The sequence below is a fragment of the Lacerta agilis genome, chromosome 3 (assembly GCF_009819535.1).
Source record: "Lacerta agilis isolate rLacAgi1 chromosome 3, rLacAgi1.pri, whole genome shotgun sequence".
Taxonomy (NCBI): domain Eukaryota; kingdom Metazoa; phylum Chordata; class Lepidosauria; order Squamata; family Lacertidae; genus Lacerta; species Lacerta agilis.
Window position 1 is genome coordinate 72566146 of NC_046314.1, and position 16460 is coordinate 72582605.

Sequence of the window (16460 nt, forward strand, 5' to 3'; positions counted from 1 at the left end):
GCACTTCCGGGCTTAGCGGGGCCCCGCGCAAGCGCGTAATGAAACCAGAGTGGATGGGGGATGGATGGAGGGGGCAGGGAGGGAGGGCAACTTGTTTGGGCGCATGCGCCGGAGTTTGAAGAGTTCGCGACCGCCGACTGGCTGGCTTCCTGCCTGGGCGAGATGGACGGCGACTTCTTGCTGGCCCTCCGGCTGCAGGCGGAGTGGGAGGCAGAGGACGGGGAAGCACAGGGAGCGAAGGCGGTGGCCCCTGCCGCCTCGCCCGGTTCCCCGGCGCGGCCGCTCTCCGTCGTGGACAGCGCCTGGGAGCTGCTGGACCCGAGCCCCGACGTGCGAGGCCTCTTCCTGCAGTTCAACGAGACCCTCTTCTGGGGCCGCCTGGCAGCCGTGGAAGTGAAGTGGAGCCCACGCATGACGCTGTACGGGGAAGGCGCTCGCGGGACAAGGAAGAGGCTGAATCGCCCTTAAGGCTTTTACTCGTTCTGGGACCTGAGGGGGGAGGCGGGTGACATATGATCAAAAATGATGATGATAATAATGATATAATAATAATAATAATAATAATAATAATAATAATAATAATAATAATAATAATAATCGCCCTTAAGGCTTTTACTCGTTCTGGGACCTGAGGGGGGAGGCGGGTGACATATGATCAAAAATGATGATGATGATGATGATGATAATAATAATAATAATAATAATAATAACAACAACAACAACAACAACAACAACCAATGCTTCCCCCCAAAAAAATGTTTAGGGGTACTCTCGTTTTGACTAAAGAGAATCACCACTTTATAGTTCAAATCGGGAATAATAAAGACAGTAAATGGACAAAAGTACAAAGATACACAAAATGTTTAGGTGTATGTGTACCCTTGCCTACCCCCAGAAAAAAGCACTAATAATAATAATAATAATAATAATAATAGGGTTGGGAGCCTATACTGGTTAAGGCAATATCACCAAAGGCATCACGCGGCACTGCAGGCATAAATGGAAGCCCAAGTCCAGTTGACTGGTGTGAGGATCCCCCAGGGAACTTCCCCCCCCCCAAGACGCACCTGAAAGAGCTGGATACCTCACCCCCACTTACCTAGGACTAAGCCATGTTGAGCACTGTAGGACTTAACTTTTGTGCAGACGTGGCTAGAATAGCAGTGTTAGTCCTTAAGGGAATTTCCCGAAGTCCATAGCTGAGCAGCGTTTCTATTGGAACCACACTGAACGCCACAAAATGGTGACCTTGATCTAGTTTTGGTCTTGTTCCAGGTGGCATGAGCCCTGTATCCACAAGCACGCAGTCAGAAAACAGCTTCTCTGTATTTGTATACTGCGTGTGGGCTCCTGGTGTTTGTTTACAACTTGAGGAGCATGTTGTATTCTGTCTTTTATCTTACCTTTGTGAGAGATGCAGTTTGTATAGGAGAGGGCGACTTGTGACCCTCCAGATAATTGCTGTATCCTGACAATTCTCCATGCTGAATGAAATTGGAATCCAACAATATGTGGAGAGCAGCATGTTTCCTGCAGTGCATGGTATCACAGATTAAAAATCAATAATTTGTTATGTCTGCTAGTATACTTGCTGCAGTGTGATGACATTATTTGTAAACTAAATATTCTAACTCAAACTGTAACAGAATTGGAGAAAGTGCCTGCTTTCTTACCTCTCAGGAGGTCTAGTCCAGCCACTAGCAGTGGGCACCTAATGTTTAATAAGAGTACCTAATGTTTAGCAAGTATGGTTTGTGTCTCAGTAAACAATTTGCCTTTTTTATTTGCATTTCTAGGTGTGCAGGAGTTTGCAGTGGGCACCTAATGTTTAATAAGAGTACCTAATGTTTAGCAAGTATGGTTTGTGTCTCAGTAAACAATTTGCCTTTTTTATTTGCATTTCTAGGTGTGCAGGAGTTTGCTGCTATGAAGGCCGTGGTGGAATGTGCTCCATCCGGCTCAGTGAACCACTTTTGAAGTTGCGGCCAAGAAAGGATCTTGTAGAGGTATCCTCTTTTGTCTATAGATATGAACCAAAACATGTGCATTTCTTGCAGCTGATATGTACATTCCCAAAGTCAAAAGTATCTTGTAGTTTTGGAAACAAACATGTTTACCAGTACTGTAAATAGTTATCTTATATTGCAGCTACTTCTGCAAAGACAGGAGAAGCAAGCAGCTCCTTGTTGCTTGCAGAGACTTCTCCATCCTCTCCTGTCCTTCAGTGGTATTTTTTACCCATTATTTCTGCTTATAATGTGCATGTCTCCTTGAAATATTATGTTTATTTCTCACAAAATATTTCTATGTGATACCAGCATAGGGTGCAGTAATATAAATTAAAATCAGCCGATACAATTAGAAGCATAAAAATAAAAGGGAACAGATAAAATCACACCAAAGATAAAATCACAGCAATCAATCAAAATCTAACTGTGGTTGGACCCTTCCCCCTGAAAAGTCTGGTGGAATAGGTGTATTTTCAGCTGTTCTGTGTTTTAAGGGGGAGGGCATTCCATAGTTGGACTGCCAGTACAGAATAAGCCCTCTGCTGCATAACAGGTGCCCCTCAGATGCATAACAACCAGGGAAGCATCAGCTGCTGATCTTAACATGTGGAAGTATTGGTGTGGGAGGAAACAGCTCTTCAAATGTCTGTGTCCCAAATTACGGTTTTATGAAGCTGTGATCATGTCTGACTTATCCCAGAGAATGGAAAACTAAAAGCAAGAAGATTTTAAGGTTTATTTTTTAATTAACTGCCATTTCTTATCATAGCCAACTTAACAATAAGTAATCAAATGTTTTATGTTAGGACACAGCAATTTAAGTAATCGAGTAATAATTTTAATTTCAGACCCTGTTACATGAAATGATTCATGCCTTGTTATTTGTCACCAATAATGACAAAGATCATGAATCCCATGGCCCAGAATTCTGCAAACACATGCATCGGATAAACCGCCTAACTGGAGCCAATATTACAGTAAGCATTCTCTGTAACGAACACTAGTTTGTATATTTGTAAAACTGATTTTGGGATATAAAATCAATCTTATAAATGTTTAGATTTAGAAGATACTGTGGCAAACAAGCACACTAGAGTCGGTGGTTATTTTGACATCATTATTTTGCAATGTAAAATCAAATATATCAAGCTAATCAGATTTCTTCTGATTTTGATAAGGTGTGAACTGCACTTTTTGGCCATAATCCAGAAAACTTGAATTAGCATAGAGAATCTCTGATGTGTACTCTGGCATGGTCCAGACATTGCAGCCAAATCATGGTTTAGCTGTCAGGAGCATGCTGCAGGCTCTCTCATTCTGTATCACTAATGAATGGTGATCTCTTATCCCACTTCCTGCTTTGTTGTAACCAAAGTGCAGTGTCACAGGTGGAAGGCCACACTCCAGAGTTGCACTCTGGGAAGGGTGTTTAGAAGCCGCCCTGAACATCTTGGTTAAAGCAACTTTTATTATAACTGAGGGAATATGTTTTCTCCAGCATACAATACCCTTCCGAGACTGTGTCCTTTCTTGTACAATAAAAATCAACACCGCTGTCCTCTTCCCCAGTTAAGTCCCTTATGATGCTGTGGTGTTGCTTGGGTTTCCCTGTGAGGCAGTTCTCTCTTGCTGCTTCCTGGCATTGCAGGCTGCCAGAGACTCCTGCACCTTACAGCCATTCTGTCCCCCACAGCCACTCCCAAACAGTGTTAGAAACTGAGATATGAAAGCTAGGAGCAAAATGGCACCTTGAACCTAGGTTATGTGTGCAACAACAGAATATCTAGGTGTGTTTTTTAATAACAATAATTGTTGTTGTTTAGTCGTGTCCGACTCTTCGTGACCCAATGGACCAGAGCACGCTAGGCACTCCTGTCTTCCACTGCCTTTCGCATTTTGGTCAGACTCATGTTGGTAGCTTCGAGAACACTGTCCAACCATCTCATCCTCTGTCGTCCCCTTCTCCTTGTGCCCTCCATCTTTCCCAACATCAGGGTCTTTTCTAGGGAGTCTTCTCTTCTCATGAGGTGGCCAAAGTATTAGAGCCTCAGCTTCAGGATCTGTCCTTCTAGTGAACACTCAGGGCTGATTTCCTTCAGAATGAATAGGTTTGATCTTCTTGCAGTCCATGGGACTCTCAAGAGTCTCCTCCAGCACCATAATTCAAAAGCATCAATTCTTCGGCGACCAGCCTTCTTTATGGTCCAGCTGTCACTTCCATACATCACTACAGGGAAAACCATAGCTTTAACTATATGGATCTTTATCGGCAAGGTGATGTCTCTGCTTTTTAAGATGAAAATTAATGAACTGCAGCTAAAATATTATGTTCATTTTTCACATGGTCTAGTCCTTCCCCTGCCCACTTCTCTATTATTCTTAAGAGGGTCTCCTCTCCAGTCTTCAGAGAGTAGCTGGAAGTGGGGAGGCAGAAAAAGGTCCTCCTTTCCTTCCACTCTGCAGTTTAAATCTGAAATTTTAGGCTCAGTACTGCACCCAGAGCTCGCTCTAATGAAATTCCCTGTCACAAAATGCACCTAGAACAATGGGAATTTTGAACACTGCTCCCAGAACTGAGTCATAGTCTCCCTCACCAGATGCATTTCACAAACACTACAGCATGTATTTTTTCCTGAGTAGCCCACCATTCCGTCTCTTCTCCCCCTAACTGCCCCAGCTTTCTTCACATTCCAATTCCCCTGACAAAAGTTGCCAAGAGTGAGATTTTTACTTATCCTCAGGCAAACTAGCCTTATGAAATGTATCAAATCCAAAACAAAAACATTTTTAAACCCCCCTTACTAAGTCCCATGAATCATTTGCCACAGCAGCCTTCCCCAACCTGGTACCCTCCAAATGTTTTGGACAACACTACCTAGTACATCTGGCTGGGATTAGTGAGAGGTGCAGTCTGAAACATTTGGAGGGCACCAGGTTTTGGAGGGCCTCCATGGTGTGATGTGTGAGTTGGGAAAATTGTGGTTTTTGTTAATCATAACTTTCTTTCAAATGAGAATAAAAAACTATGGTTTGGAGTGGGTATAAGATTCTAATTTGAATGCAAATGTGATTAACAATAACCATTGTTCGACTGCTTCAGACATTACAGCAAACTCTTGAGTATCACAAGACAGGAAACTAGCATGTCTCTCTGTAGAACTGAACATACAAGTCCCTGCATACCTCCAGTTGCCAAACCATGGTTTGGCCTTGACATTTGAAACAGACCACAGAATTCTGGTGTTAGTAGATACCGTTTGATTTACTCCTGTGTTTGGGGGCAGCTCCAATATCCATGTGGAACTCTTGCCTGTAGTGACTTGGGAAGCCCTGGTTGACTTAATTCCATCATTCTTCACGGTGGGCTGCGGGTTAATCTGGTGTCACCGCAGAATGGAAATGAATGTTCTGGCATTAAGAAAAACTTGTTGGTTATGTTTAGATCTATCATGAGTTTCATGATGAAGTGGATTCCTATCGCCAGCACTGGTGGCGATGCAATGGTCCGTGTCAAAATAAAAAGCCGTATTTTGGCTATGTGAAGCGTGCAATGAATAGAGCACCATCTGCAAATGACTTCTGGTGGGCTGAGCACCAACAGACGTGCGGAGGTACATATACCAAGGTCAAGGAGCCAGAGAACTACACCAAGAAAGGCAAAGAGAAGATCCCACAATCAAAATTCCTAGCTGATGGCAAAGGTACTTGAATGTCATTTAGTTATTACCAGCAGAGGGTGATGATGTTCATTACCAGCATCATAACTATTTCTACACTGTTTTTCATCAGTTAATATTTCAGGGTGGTTTATAGCATAAACCGAAGAGTACATAACTAAAAGTGTTAAGCAGGGGAAAAGATTTTTCTGAAGAATGATCACTCCTAGAGATGTAATAGAGTACTGCTGGTGAATGTTTTCCAAATATGTGATTGTTCTGTGTATTTCTGATGTATTTGCAGGAAACGCTAATGGAGGCAATATGCAGAACCTAATTCCTTTTAGTGGAAAAGGATATATCCTTGGAGGAAAAAGCACTCTGTCACCATCAGAGAGGACCACAAGTGAAAGCAATGATAGGAACAGATTGCTGCTCAGTTTGCAGCATCATTCACCGTCTGGTTTGATAAGATCAAATCCTCAAAATGCAAGCATATCCTCACCATTTCCTTCTGAAGGTGATAAGAATAGCTTTGCTTCCTGTGTTACACTCCCTAAAGTATCAGTTGCTAACAAAAAAGCGTACACTAATGTTAATGGCTCGCCCATTAGAAATGTTTCTTTTAATGGAGGAAGATCAAAGTCAAGCCCTATAAATGTTACGTGGGATTTACCCTCAAAGAGGACACCAGTAAAAAGCATTTCTGGACCATCTACTTCAACTCCAAAATCCCATAGTTCATCTCATAGAAATAGCAGCACACACAGCGGTGGACCAGCAAAACGGGCAAAAATTGAAGACACTGCTGCCTTTGAAAAATACTTTATACATAAAACAGATCCAGGGTTGACCAGCCCTCCTTTGAAGAGAAAGCATGAACCAATAGCCTCAGAAAGGCTAGCTACTTCTGCCACTGATGAGAACAGAAACGTTTCCTGCCCTGTCTGCAGTTCTGAAGTTTTGGAAGCTAAAATTAATGAACATCTAGATTCCTGTCTCCAAGATTCCTTAACATGATTCTGACATTAAGAATACTGCTTTGCTCAGGGGTTATCAATCTGGAATGTTTCATGTGTATTTATGGTCTTCCATATTTTGGCGGGGGGTGGGGTGGGGACGGGACTTATTACATCCTCTTCTGTGTGAAGGAAGCTTTCTTCAGCTTGGAATAGTCATAGTAATGCCACCAACTTTCAGCACACATGAGAGAAACAAACTCTGTTATAGAAGTTCTAAAGCAGGCATAGGCAAACTCGGCCCTCCAGATGTTTTGGGACTACAGCTCCCATCATCCCTGACCACTGGTCCTGCTAACTAGGGATCATGGGAGTTGTAGGCCAAAAACATCTGGAAGCGACACATTTTATTATAATAAATAGAGATGGTTAAAGCTGCACTCATGATAAGTTTTTGCAGAGCTTTAAAATGTTCTAGGAGGGAGGGTTAAGTCTCCAGATTGTGGCACTGTCCCTAAAACTGTTCATTGGCCCATCTCATTGTTATATATGCTGCTAATGTATCTGAAGATTATGGGAAATGTTTTTGTGAGATACATCTAATTCTGGAATCAGATTGAGATCTCAGAAGTCTCACTTTTTAAGTGATGTAGTAGAGCAGTTTGCTGTTCAAAAATCTCCACTTTCTGGAGTTCAGTTTTGTTCTAATAAATTACACATTCAGCAGGAGAAATGGCCTGTTCTAATGTTGATAGAGATCTGGGGTGTATTATCCCTCTGCTTCATGCCAGTCTGGTTATGTTCATTTCTGAGCCCCAAGTGTCAACATGATTGCTTGTTGACGATTAGGATGTTCCATTTTTACCCCACAATGGTTAAATTGGGTCAGATATCTAGAACTCTTTTCACAAGCCAGAAGGTCTCCTTTTCAGAAACAGCCCCTGAAATTCAGGATTCTGTTCTATAAAAGTGGGCTAGAAATTCCAAAATCTGCCAATTCTAAAGGTGCTGGAAAACTCAGTGCAGGTTAACAGCATTCAGTATTGTTTTATGTATTATTTTCATTGTGTTTGAAGAAAATTAACACCCCATTGTTATTGTGGGGATTCAGACTAAATATTCAACTGGTAACAAGTATCCTGCAGATGTAGACCACACTGTTTCAGTGATGTGATGTGATTTGATTTGATTTGATTTGATTTGATGTGATGTTCTGTGATTGACTTTTTCTTAATCAGTATAGTAACAAGAGACATCAGATCTCAATGATCAGCATGGTCAAGCATCTGTCCATGTGCCTGCAAATACCCCACCACTGACAGGAGCTCCTGAAACTGGCTACTGGTGGCAAGGAGAAGGAGGAGCAGTAGCTACCATCTTATTGCTGCTCAGCCAGCAGTTATTTCACCAGGCAGTTCTGTGCTACCTCTTGTCATTGCCCAAGAGACTGAGAAGTGGACTTCAGCAATGAGGAGAAGCAGCAGCAAATATATTTATGAAATGGCTGCTGGATAGGTGAGTGACAGCTGAGGAGAGGAGAAGGTCCAGCTGCTACTGCCAGTGAGGATCTATGATCTTGGCCCCATTTTTAAGGGATATATTGCCTGAGTGCCTTCAGGTCATCAGACCCAGTACTAACCAAATCATAGCTGTCAACCTTCCCTTTTTTGCGGGAAATTCCCATATTATAGCATTGGGGAAAAGGGAAAAGGTTGACAGCTATGAACCAAATGTTAGTCAATGATTTCTCTCACTGAACTAATCAGCGCTTTACATTTGAGAAGCATTGTACTATTATTAGGGCAATTAAAAACAAAAAGACAGTGCAATCTCCATTTTTTTAAGGGAAATGCTCCAAAAGACCTCATTCAAAATTGCTATGTTCTGTTAGGGTTCCTGTGTTCCAGTTACTTCTTTCTTAATTGTGGAACACAGCAAAAACCTGTCCTGAAGGAACGCAAGTGGTAGCAAATGCAAGTTTAATTTTTGTGCACTTTATAGTAAACTAAACATGGGTGATGGTTGCAACTAGTTGTGTGTTTTTTTACCAAAACATCTGTTAATATATAATTAAGAGCAATAGAAGAGGGTTCACCCTTCATTTATCCCACATGCCAAATAGGCAACTATCTTCAAAAGTACTGTTCTGTGGCTATCCTTAGCAAAACTGACTGTGCAAATCAAAATATTAAATGGAACTTAAAGCAGGCACTTCTTGTCTAACTAGTTATGGAAGATACTCTCCAGATTTGTAGTCTGAGAGCATATGAGACTTGTCACGAGATTTTAGGGAGTACTGTGCAATTTTGTGTACTCAGACTGGGCTATAGAAATCCACAATTCTCTGATTAAAACCACTAATCCGGGGGTTGCCAACATGGCAACAATGGATCTAAAGGCTAGCATCTCCAGTTCTAATCCTTGCAAGATCTAGGCTGCTTGCGTATTTTTTTTAAAAAAGATGGTTTGTCTAATGCAGAGGTTTCCAAACTTTTCATGTTGGTGACACGCTTTTTAGACGTGCATCATTTCACGACAGTAATTCAGTTTTATTAGCAAACCAAACCCCTTTCCAGCCCCGGGAGGAGCGTTGGGAGCGTTCCTACACACTGCAGCCAACACACTAATGTGTTGCAACACACAGTTTGGAAAGCTCTGGTCTAATGAATGGTTAAGGAGAGTTAGGAAGCATGGAACTCTGAAGGGACAATAGTTACACAGAAGTCAGAAAGTGTGAGCACAATGCCTGATACCTCCTACTAAATTGGTAAACCTTATCAAGAACAGGCAATACTTGGAGGCAGTGTGGTGTGTTCATTCTCTCTTTTTTTAAGCCAATGACTAGCTGGAAAACTTGCTTTTACAAAAGAGGGATTGAGGAAGATACCCAGTTGTGTGTTCAAGACCATACTGTGGGGATGCAGGAACGGGAATGTCTAGTCTCCCAGAACAGGTAATGAAAGAGGTACTCAAGAAAAAGGAGAATTGTTTTATTTATTTACAATATATGCCACCTTTCTGCCTGACAGTAGGCCTCCTAACAGACCAGTAAGTGAATTAATCATAATAAACAAGTGGTTTTTTTAAAAGGCACTCGCTAATGGGAAATCTCCACTCTCCAAGCCTTGCATGTTGCTGTTTTAGTAGGGCTAGAGTGAAACAAGGGTAATATTTATCTAGTTTTGCTGTTATGCAGCATTGCTCAACACTTCTGACTTCCTTAAACTGCCACTAGATGGTACTCTACCCAGGGCACAACGTAAATTTGAAAATGAACTTTACAAAAAGAGAATTTCCCATTAGTACTTTATATAAAACTTACAATGTGTGAACTTGTGCACATGCAGAAACATGTAGGTTAGAAAATTCAAGGAAATAAAACATTAAAAGCAAGGTATTGAGCCAGTAACTGATGCATCTAAACATGATGCATCTACTACTCAAAGAGGTAGCGGGAGCTCTCCAGACTACCCTGTACCCATGTGACTGCAGAAGATCGGGTTTCCTTCCTATACATCAGGAGTGGGCCTAATTCAGACCTGAGGCAAGAGTGATTTGTCCCTTTCCTGGCATCTTGCTGGGCAAGAAGGAACAGAGATGGATAGGGGGGAAATACAAGTGGGTGGTTGTGCTCATAACTAGCATGTGGCCCCTGACAGCCCCCCCCCCCGGAAAGGTGGCCCTTTGGAGAGGGAAGGAATTTCCCACACCAATGCTATAAAAGGGACGTGGGTGGCGCTGTGGGTTAAACCACAGAGCCTCTGGGCTTGCCAATCAGAAGGTCGGCAGTTCGAATCCTCATGACGGGGTGAGCTCCCGTTGCTCAGTCCCTGCTCCTGCCAACCTAGCAGTTCGAAAGCACATCAAAGTGCAAGTAGATAAATAGGTACCGCTCCAGCAGGAAGGTAAACAGCATTTCCGTGCGCTGCTCTAGTTCGCCAGAAGTGGCTTAGTCATGCTGGCCACATGACCCAGAAGCTGTATGCCGGCTCCCTTGGCCAGTAAAGCGAGATGAGCACCACAACCCCAGAGTCGTCTACAACTAGACCTAACGGTCAGGGGTCCCTTTACCTTTACCTTACCTATGCTATAAAAAGCTCTCTTGAATGTACACTGATTCCCTCTCACCTGGGGGAGCTGTCTCAACAGGCACCATATCTTGAGCTGTTGTTTTCTTTAAATCTGAATATGCAGATTGTTGGGAGATAAAATACAGTGTCCTTATTTGACTCTTGTACAGCCTCCAAAAGTCAAGCTATTTGCTAAGCACTGAAACAGCTAGCTTCTCAGCCTTTGGGGATGTTTTAGATGAACATACATATTGCACTTGTGTTGGGATGACTTGGCTATAGGTCTTATTTGTCAGGAACAGAGTTCTTTTTCCCATGCAAATGGGAGAAAAACTACCTGACAACTTAAGTAGAAAGAAACAGTACGAGAGACTCTGGATCAGGCCGAGGGTCCATCTGGTCGAACATTCTGTTCTCTCATCCAAAGTGGTTTACTACACAATATAATTCCCATCCACCATTTATATAAGAAATATTTTAAAGATCTTATGAAAATTACCAAAACAATTACTATCCATACACTGTTTATGTCCCTCTCTCTCTCTCTCTCTCTCTCTCTCTCTCTCTCTCTCTCTCTCTCTCTGTGTGTGTGTGTGTGTGTGTGTTATTGAAAGAAGGAGAGATAAAACACCATTTTAACAGAATGCAGAATTACAACTCCAGGAAATCAGAAAAGCAGTCTTCATATATCATACAGGTATAAAGCAGCCTTCCTTAGTTTATGCAACATTTGCAAGGGCAGGATTGTCCTTGAATTGTATCTGAAGAAGTGTGCATGCACACAAAAGCTCATACCTAGAACAAACTTAGTTGGTCTCTAAGGTGCTACTGCGGGAGGCAGTGAAAGATAGGCGTGTCTGGCGTGCTCTGGTCCAAAGAGTCGGACACGACTTAATGACTGAACAACAAAAGGTGCTACTGGAAGGATTTTTTTTTTAAAAAAAATATTTTGTTTTAACTATGGCAGACCAACACAGCTACCTACCTGTAACTAGGATTGTGAGAGTGAGGGCTGAGTGAGGGTTGTGGGTTCGAGCCCCAGGTTGGGGGGAAGAGTTCTGCATTGCAATGGGTTGGACTGGATGACCCTTGTGGTCCCTCCCAATGCTACAATTTTACTATGCTTCAGTCACCTTTTTATCTGGGAAGCAGATAACTGGTTGTTCCTAGTGAAAACTGGTTATTCCCAATTAAAACAAGATTAGATTATATGTACATTGTGCTAGCTGATTGGATATGACTCTCAGAGTAAAAGGTGTCTAAGAGTCTCTCTCTTAAGATCCCTTTCTATCTGTCAGAATGGCTACTATTAGGTTGCACCATTTCACACTTGTGTCTCATGTATGGAGCATCCTACATGGAGTCCAAGCCAGGAAGCTCCTTCTCATCATTCTGTTTTGCGCTTTTGATAAGCCTTGACTCTGGCTTCCTGTGAAGGGAGATGTCAAAAACCCTCTTCAAACCAGAAGAACTTGCTGGCAATTCCATTACCCAGGAAGGTTTGGGTGGTAGTTGGTGGTGTATGGGCAGAGCCTTCTCTGTGGTAACTTCATGCCTGTGAAGTGACTTCTCCTCTGAAGTGGAGGATTATTCTTTCATCAGCATTTGAAGAAGCATCTCATTAACCCAAGCCTTGGGGAGGGATTGACATTTTAACTATTCAGACCTTTTTTCTTTCTTTCTTTCTTTTTGGACACATCCTTTTACTGCTGTGGATGTTCAGTATTCTATCATTGTAGCATTTTATAGTGTCCGTGTTAAGATACTATTGTGACATATTTGTTGCCCTGAAAACGTACGATGAAGGGAAGAAAATAAAATAAAATAGGTAATCACAACATTATTCTCTTCCATTAGGTGAGGGGTAGAGGTCTGGTTTAACTATTAGACTCATATGAATATAGCTAGACTCTCAGTTTCCATGCTCAACCACAAAACTCACTGGGTGATTTTCAACCAGTCACTCTATTTTAGCCTTATCTTCACCATTAAGTTGTCATTGTGAGGATGAGGTTGGGGAAAGAAGTATCCATGACTGCTCTGAGCCCCTTGGAAGGATGACACCATCAATGCCAAGCCAAAGCCATAAGAGAAAAATAATTGAAGAAACTTGAGTACATTTGTTAATTTTGAATCATTTGAGGACTTTAGGATTTTTGAGGTGTCCCTTCCAACTCTACGATTCTATGATACTACTTAGGCCTTTGCTCCTATTAGGCTAAGACCCCTCACACCTGTAACCTAGACAGCCCAAAAACCTGCTTTATGGAGATGGACATGCAAGACGGTCTCCCTGGCCAGCTTGGGGTTTCTCCTCCCTTAGGATATAGGCTTGGTGGTCTGTGGTGACAGTTAACAGAACAGGGAGTCAGATGGGCCAGCAGCGATCGTGATCTGTGAAAACTCCTTTCAGTTGCTGTCGCCCACCATATCCTTTCTCTTCTTTTTAATCAGCAGAAAGAAGGGAAATGAAAATGAAAATTTACCCAGCACAGGATATGATGAAATGACAGAAACTGACCCAGGGCAACTCATACTAAGAACATTCCAAAACCAGGCCGGGGCAAACGAGACAATTGGCATGGCCTTTCCAGAAAATCCATTAACAAGGAAGCGGTTTTTTTTTATTTTCGTAGATTCGGGCTCTACCTGAATGCATTAGCAGGAAATGCAGAAACCAGTTTATTTTCCCCAAGGTAAGCTGATTTGCATGCCAGAATAGTAAGACTGGCACAGTGTGTTCAGATTCTACAGCAACTTTCCCTCTAATAGCTGAAAGGCAGGGAGAAGCTTGGCAAGCGCTGCTTTTTCCCATCACTGAAGTGCTGTGATCTTCCACACCCGGGGAAACTCTCCCTGCCTGTCTCAGACTTCTTGGAAGAACGCAAATGTTACATAAGCACCGTAAGCACTAGGCAGGCTTCAGGTTTATGGGGGCTACTTTGGTTTTGACTAGACCCCCAAGGCCTATGAACCAGAACCAGGTCCCATACAGTATCTGAGGACAAAAGCAAAGATAAAATAGGAGTTCTGAGCACAGAGCCAAGTAGCTTCTGCATCCCATGAGCCTTTCAATCAATGACTTGCATAACATACTCCTTGCTCAGGGCCAGCCTGCCCATAGGGCAGGTGAGGCGACTACCTTGGGTGGCAGGATCCACAGGAACGGCAGATGCAACCTCCAAGAAACGCATTCTGTGGTGGTGATGCCAGCAGCACCTGCAGCTGCTCCTCGGAGACGATCTGCCACCTCCTCTGAAGCCGCCACTTGCTGCCTCTTGGTGAGTAGGAGCCTCGTTGGCCTCTTCCTACCCGGTTCCCCATCTTGATCCTTATCCCACCCCCCCCCCCATTCCTGATGTAGATCTTCCCAGCAGGGTGGGGGACGCCATTTTGTGGTTTGCCAAAGGTGCCAACATGTCTTGGACTGCCCCTGTTCTCACTTTCCAATTTTCCAGTGTACGCAAAACTGTAGCACCTATGCAGAAGAGACTGGTATTAGTTTTGCTTAGGGAAATCCCTGGGGTTTGCAGAAGCACAATGAATCTTTGTTAAGGGGGGGATGCCGAAAAAAGTTCAAAGAGGACTGAGTATGCCAATGGCCACAGAATGCTGGTTGATGGATTGGGAAACCAAGGGAGGGGGATGGAATGGCTGGGATCCCCAACATGACATGCTGCAACGTTTTGTTGCAGTTCCCACTTAAAGAATCTACCTCAGAGTTATTACAGATCAGGGTTTCAGTTGTTGCTATTGTTTAGGCATGGCCAAACTCGGCCCTCCAGATGTTTTGGGACTACAATTCCCATCATCCCTTACCACTGGTCCTGTTAACTAGGGATGATGGGAGTTGTAGCCCCAAAACATCTGGAGGGCCTAGTTTGGCCATGCCTGGTTTACATAGTTTGGAGTGAGAAAACCTTGCTGGTCTGCTTTAAGTTATCCAGCGATCTATCTCCTGCCTACAATTACTGTACAGGTTGCTACATGACACTGTGCTACAAAGATCTTGGGAGACAGGGAAAAAGCCCTGTGGCATGGGGACAGCCTTTCCAAGGCTGAAACAAGAAAGATAGCCTAAACTGGGGTTTGAAGAGCAAAATGCTTGCTAATCCCCAGGAGACCAAGGGAGCTGGGAGGGGAGAGTGGTTAAGATAAAAGACCACGAGGAAGACCAAAGCTGCAGGCACACGTTGCCTAAACACAGGGTGGTGTGTGTGTCAGTCAAATATGATTTACTTAGCAAAGAGGTGAAGTCCTCTTCTGGATCAAAAGCCAGTTAAGCAGCAGGAAACATATAGTAGGAATAAATGGGCAGTTCACCCAATGGAGCGAGATAGAAAACAGAGTAATCTTTTTAACCCTCATATGCTGCAAGGAACAGATAAGGGAATCCTGATAACATATCTCCAAATATGGGAATTATACAATTGGGGAGCCACGATCAAGAAGGCCCTGTGCAGCCTAGGACCCTCGTACTTACGGAACCGCCTCTCCTGGTATGTCTCGCAGAGGACCCTAAGGTCCATGAATAATAATAGCTTAAAGGTCCCGGGCCCTAAGGAAGCCAGACTATCCTTCATCAGGGTCAGGGCTTTTTCAGTGACAGCTCCAGCCTGGTGGAATGCTCTGTCCCATGAGACTACGGCTCTGCAGGACTTGATCTCCTTCTGCAGGGCCTGTTAAGACAGCGCTATTCTGCCTGGCCTTCAATTTGAATTAGCCTGATCCTCTATTCCCTTTTCCCTTCTATGAAGAAACCCTTTCTGGGACCCCACATTTAAATTCTTCCCTGCTCTCCTTGCTGGCCCTAGTAGGACCAACTTGGCCAGTTAGCCCTGGCGATTATTTGCTGTCTACTGACTGGGCCCCCCCCCCCCAAAAAAAATGACCCCTGAATTTTAGAATTTTATTGATATTGATGCTACATTTTATGTTGTATTTTATGCTGTTTATAAGTCACATTATAATCAATGTTTTATATTTGCTGTTAGCTGCCCTGAGCCTGTTTTTTAAACCGGGAAGGGCAGGGTATATATAAATTTATTATTGTTGTTATTGTTATTATTATTACCACAAATCACTATGGGGTGTGCTGAGGTTAAGGACAGCCGTAACACTAGGGCCTCCTTCAAGTATCCAGGTCGCAAGGGATTAGTGAGATGGGGTTATTTTGGCATTTCCCTTTCCGTGGCGCATGGGCATTTGGGCAGGAAAATTCTAGAACCGGCTGACATAATAAAGGCTAACACATTGCCTGGTCCAGATCATATCCACCTGTTAGTTATTGGAAAACTCAAATATGAAACTGCAGTGCTCTTCAGATTATGCTGTACTGAGACACAGGCTCAAAGAACTTGTGTATTGCATTCACACAACAAGGCTTTTCTTTATACTACTGTAGCTCCTCACATTCCCCTGAAAACCCTGTTCCTGACACATAGGAGGTTCTTTGAAACAGCATGCAGCGCAGCTGGGTGATGAAACTGACACTCCTCCATGATAGAGCGTATGTGTCTTCTGTTCATTTAAAAGGCACTTGGTATCCACACATTTATTATTACTGAAAGGAAAGCTGCTTGAAGACTGAGGTTTTAATTTGCGACTGTTTTTTTATACTGTCTTACAGATATTTTATTATCAATAGAGATTACCAAATGATAAAAAATAACATGAGTGGGAGATGCTTCAGCAATTAGATAAACATCAAGAAAAATGGTTATGAAGAGTGTCCAAATACAGTAAAGGACTTAAAAATAAAATTGC

At 43.0% G+C, this 16460-nt stretch overlaps 1 protein-coding gene across 3 annotated transcripts; it reads left to right on the top strand.

The window, feature by feature from the left end:
• Positions 1 to 90: 90 nt before the first annotated feature.
• Positions 91 to 6747, top strand: SPRTN (SprT-like N-terminal domain). Of its 3 annotated transcripts, none has more exons than XM_033144271.1 (5): positions 91 to 419; positions 1907 to 2006; positions 2858 to 2986; positions 5452 to 5710; positions 5970 to 6747. In XM_033144271.1, exons 1-5 carry the CDS (start codon positions 163 to 165, stop codon positions 6683 to 6685), a joined length of 1461 nt encoding a protein of 486 aa, XP_033000162.1. In that variant the 5' UTR covers positions 91 to 162; the 3' UTR covers positions 6686 to 6747. The 3 variants fall into 3 exon arrangements, with proteins under 3 accessions (XP_033000162.1, XP_033000164.1, XP_033000163.1); XM_033144273.1 differs by lacking the exon at positions 91 to 419 and adding an exon at positions 1213 to 1796; XM_033144272.1 differs by lacking the exon at positions 91 to 419 and adding an exon at positions 1516 to 1716 and having other exon boundaries at positions 1827 to 2006.
• Positions 6748 to 16460: the final 9713 nt, after the last annotated feature.

Excerpts from the sequence above, each read along its gene's own strand:
- SPRTN (XM_033144271.1), top strand. The coding sequence starts at position 163 with ATGGACGGCGACTTCTTGCTGGCCCTCCGGCTGCAGGCGGAGTGGGAG. Across the intron at positions 2,007-2,857 it reads CAAGAAAGGATCTTGTAGAG|ACCCTGTTACATGAAATGAT; the intron begins GTATCCTCTTTT and ends TTTTAATTTCAG. Across the intron at positions 5,711-5,969 it reads ATTCCTAGCTGATGGCAAAG|GAAACGCTAATGGAGGCAAT; the intron begins GTACTTGAATGT and ends ATGTATTTGCAG.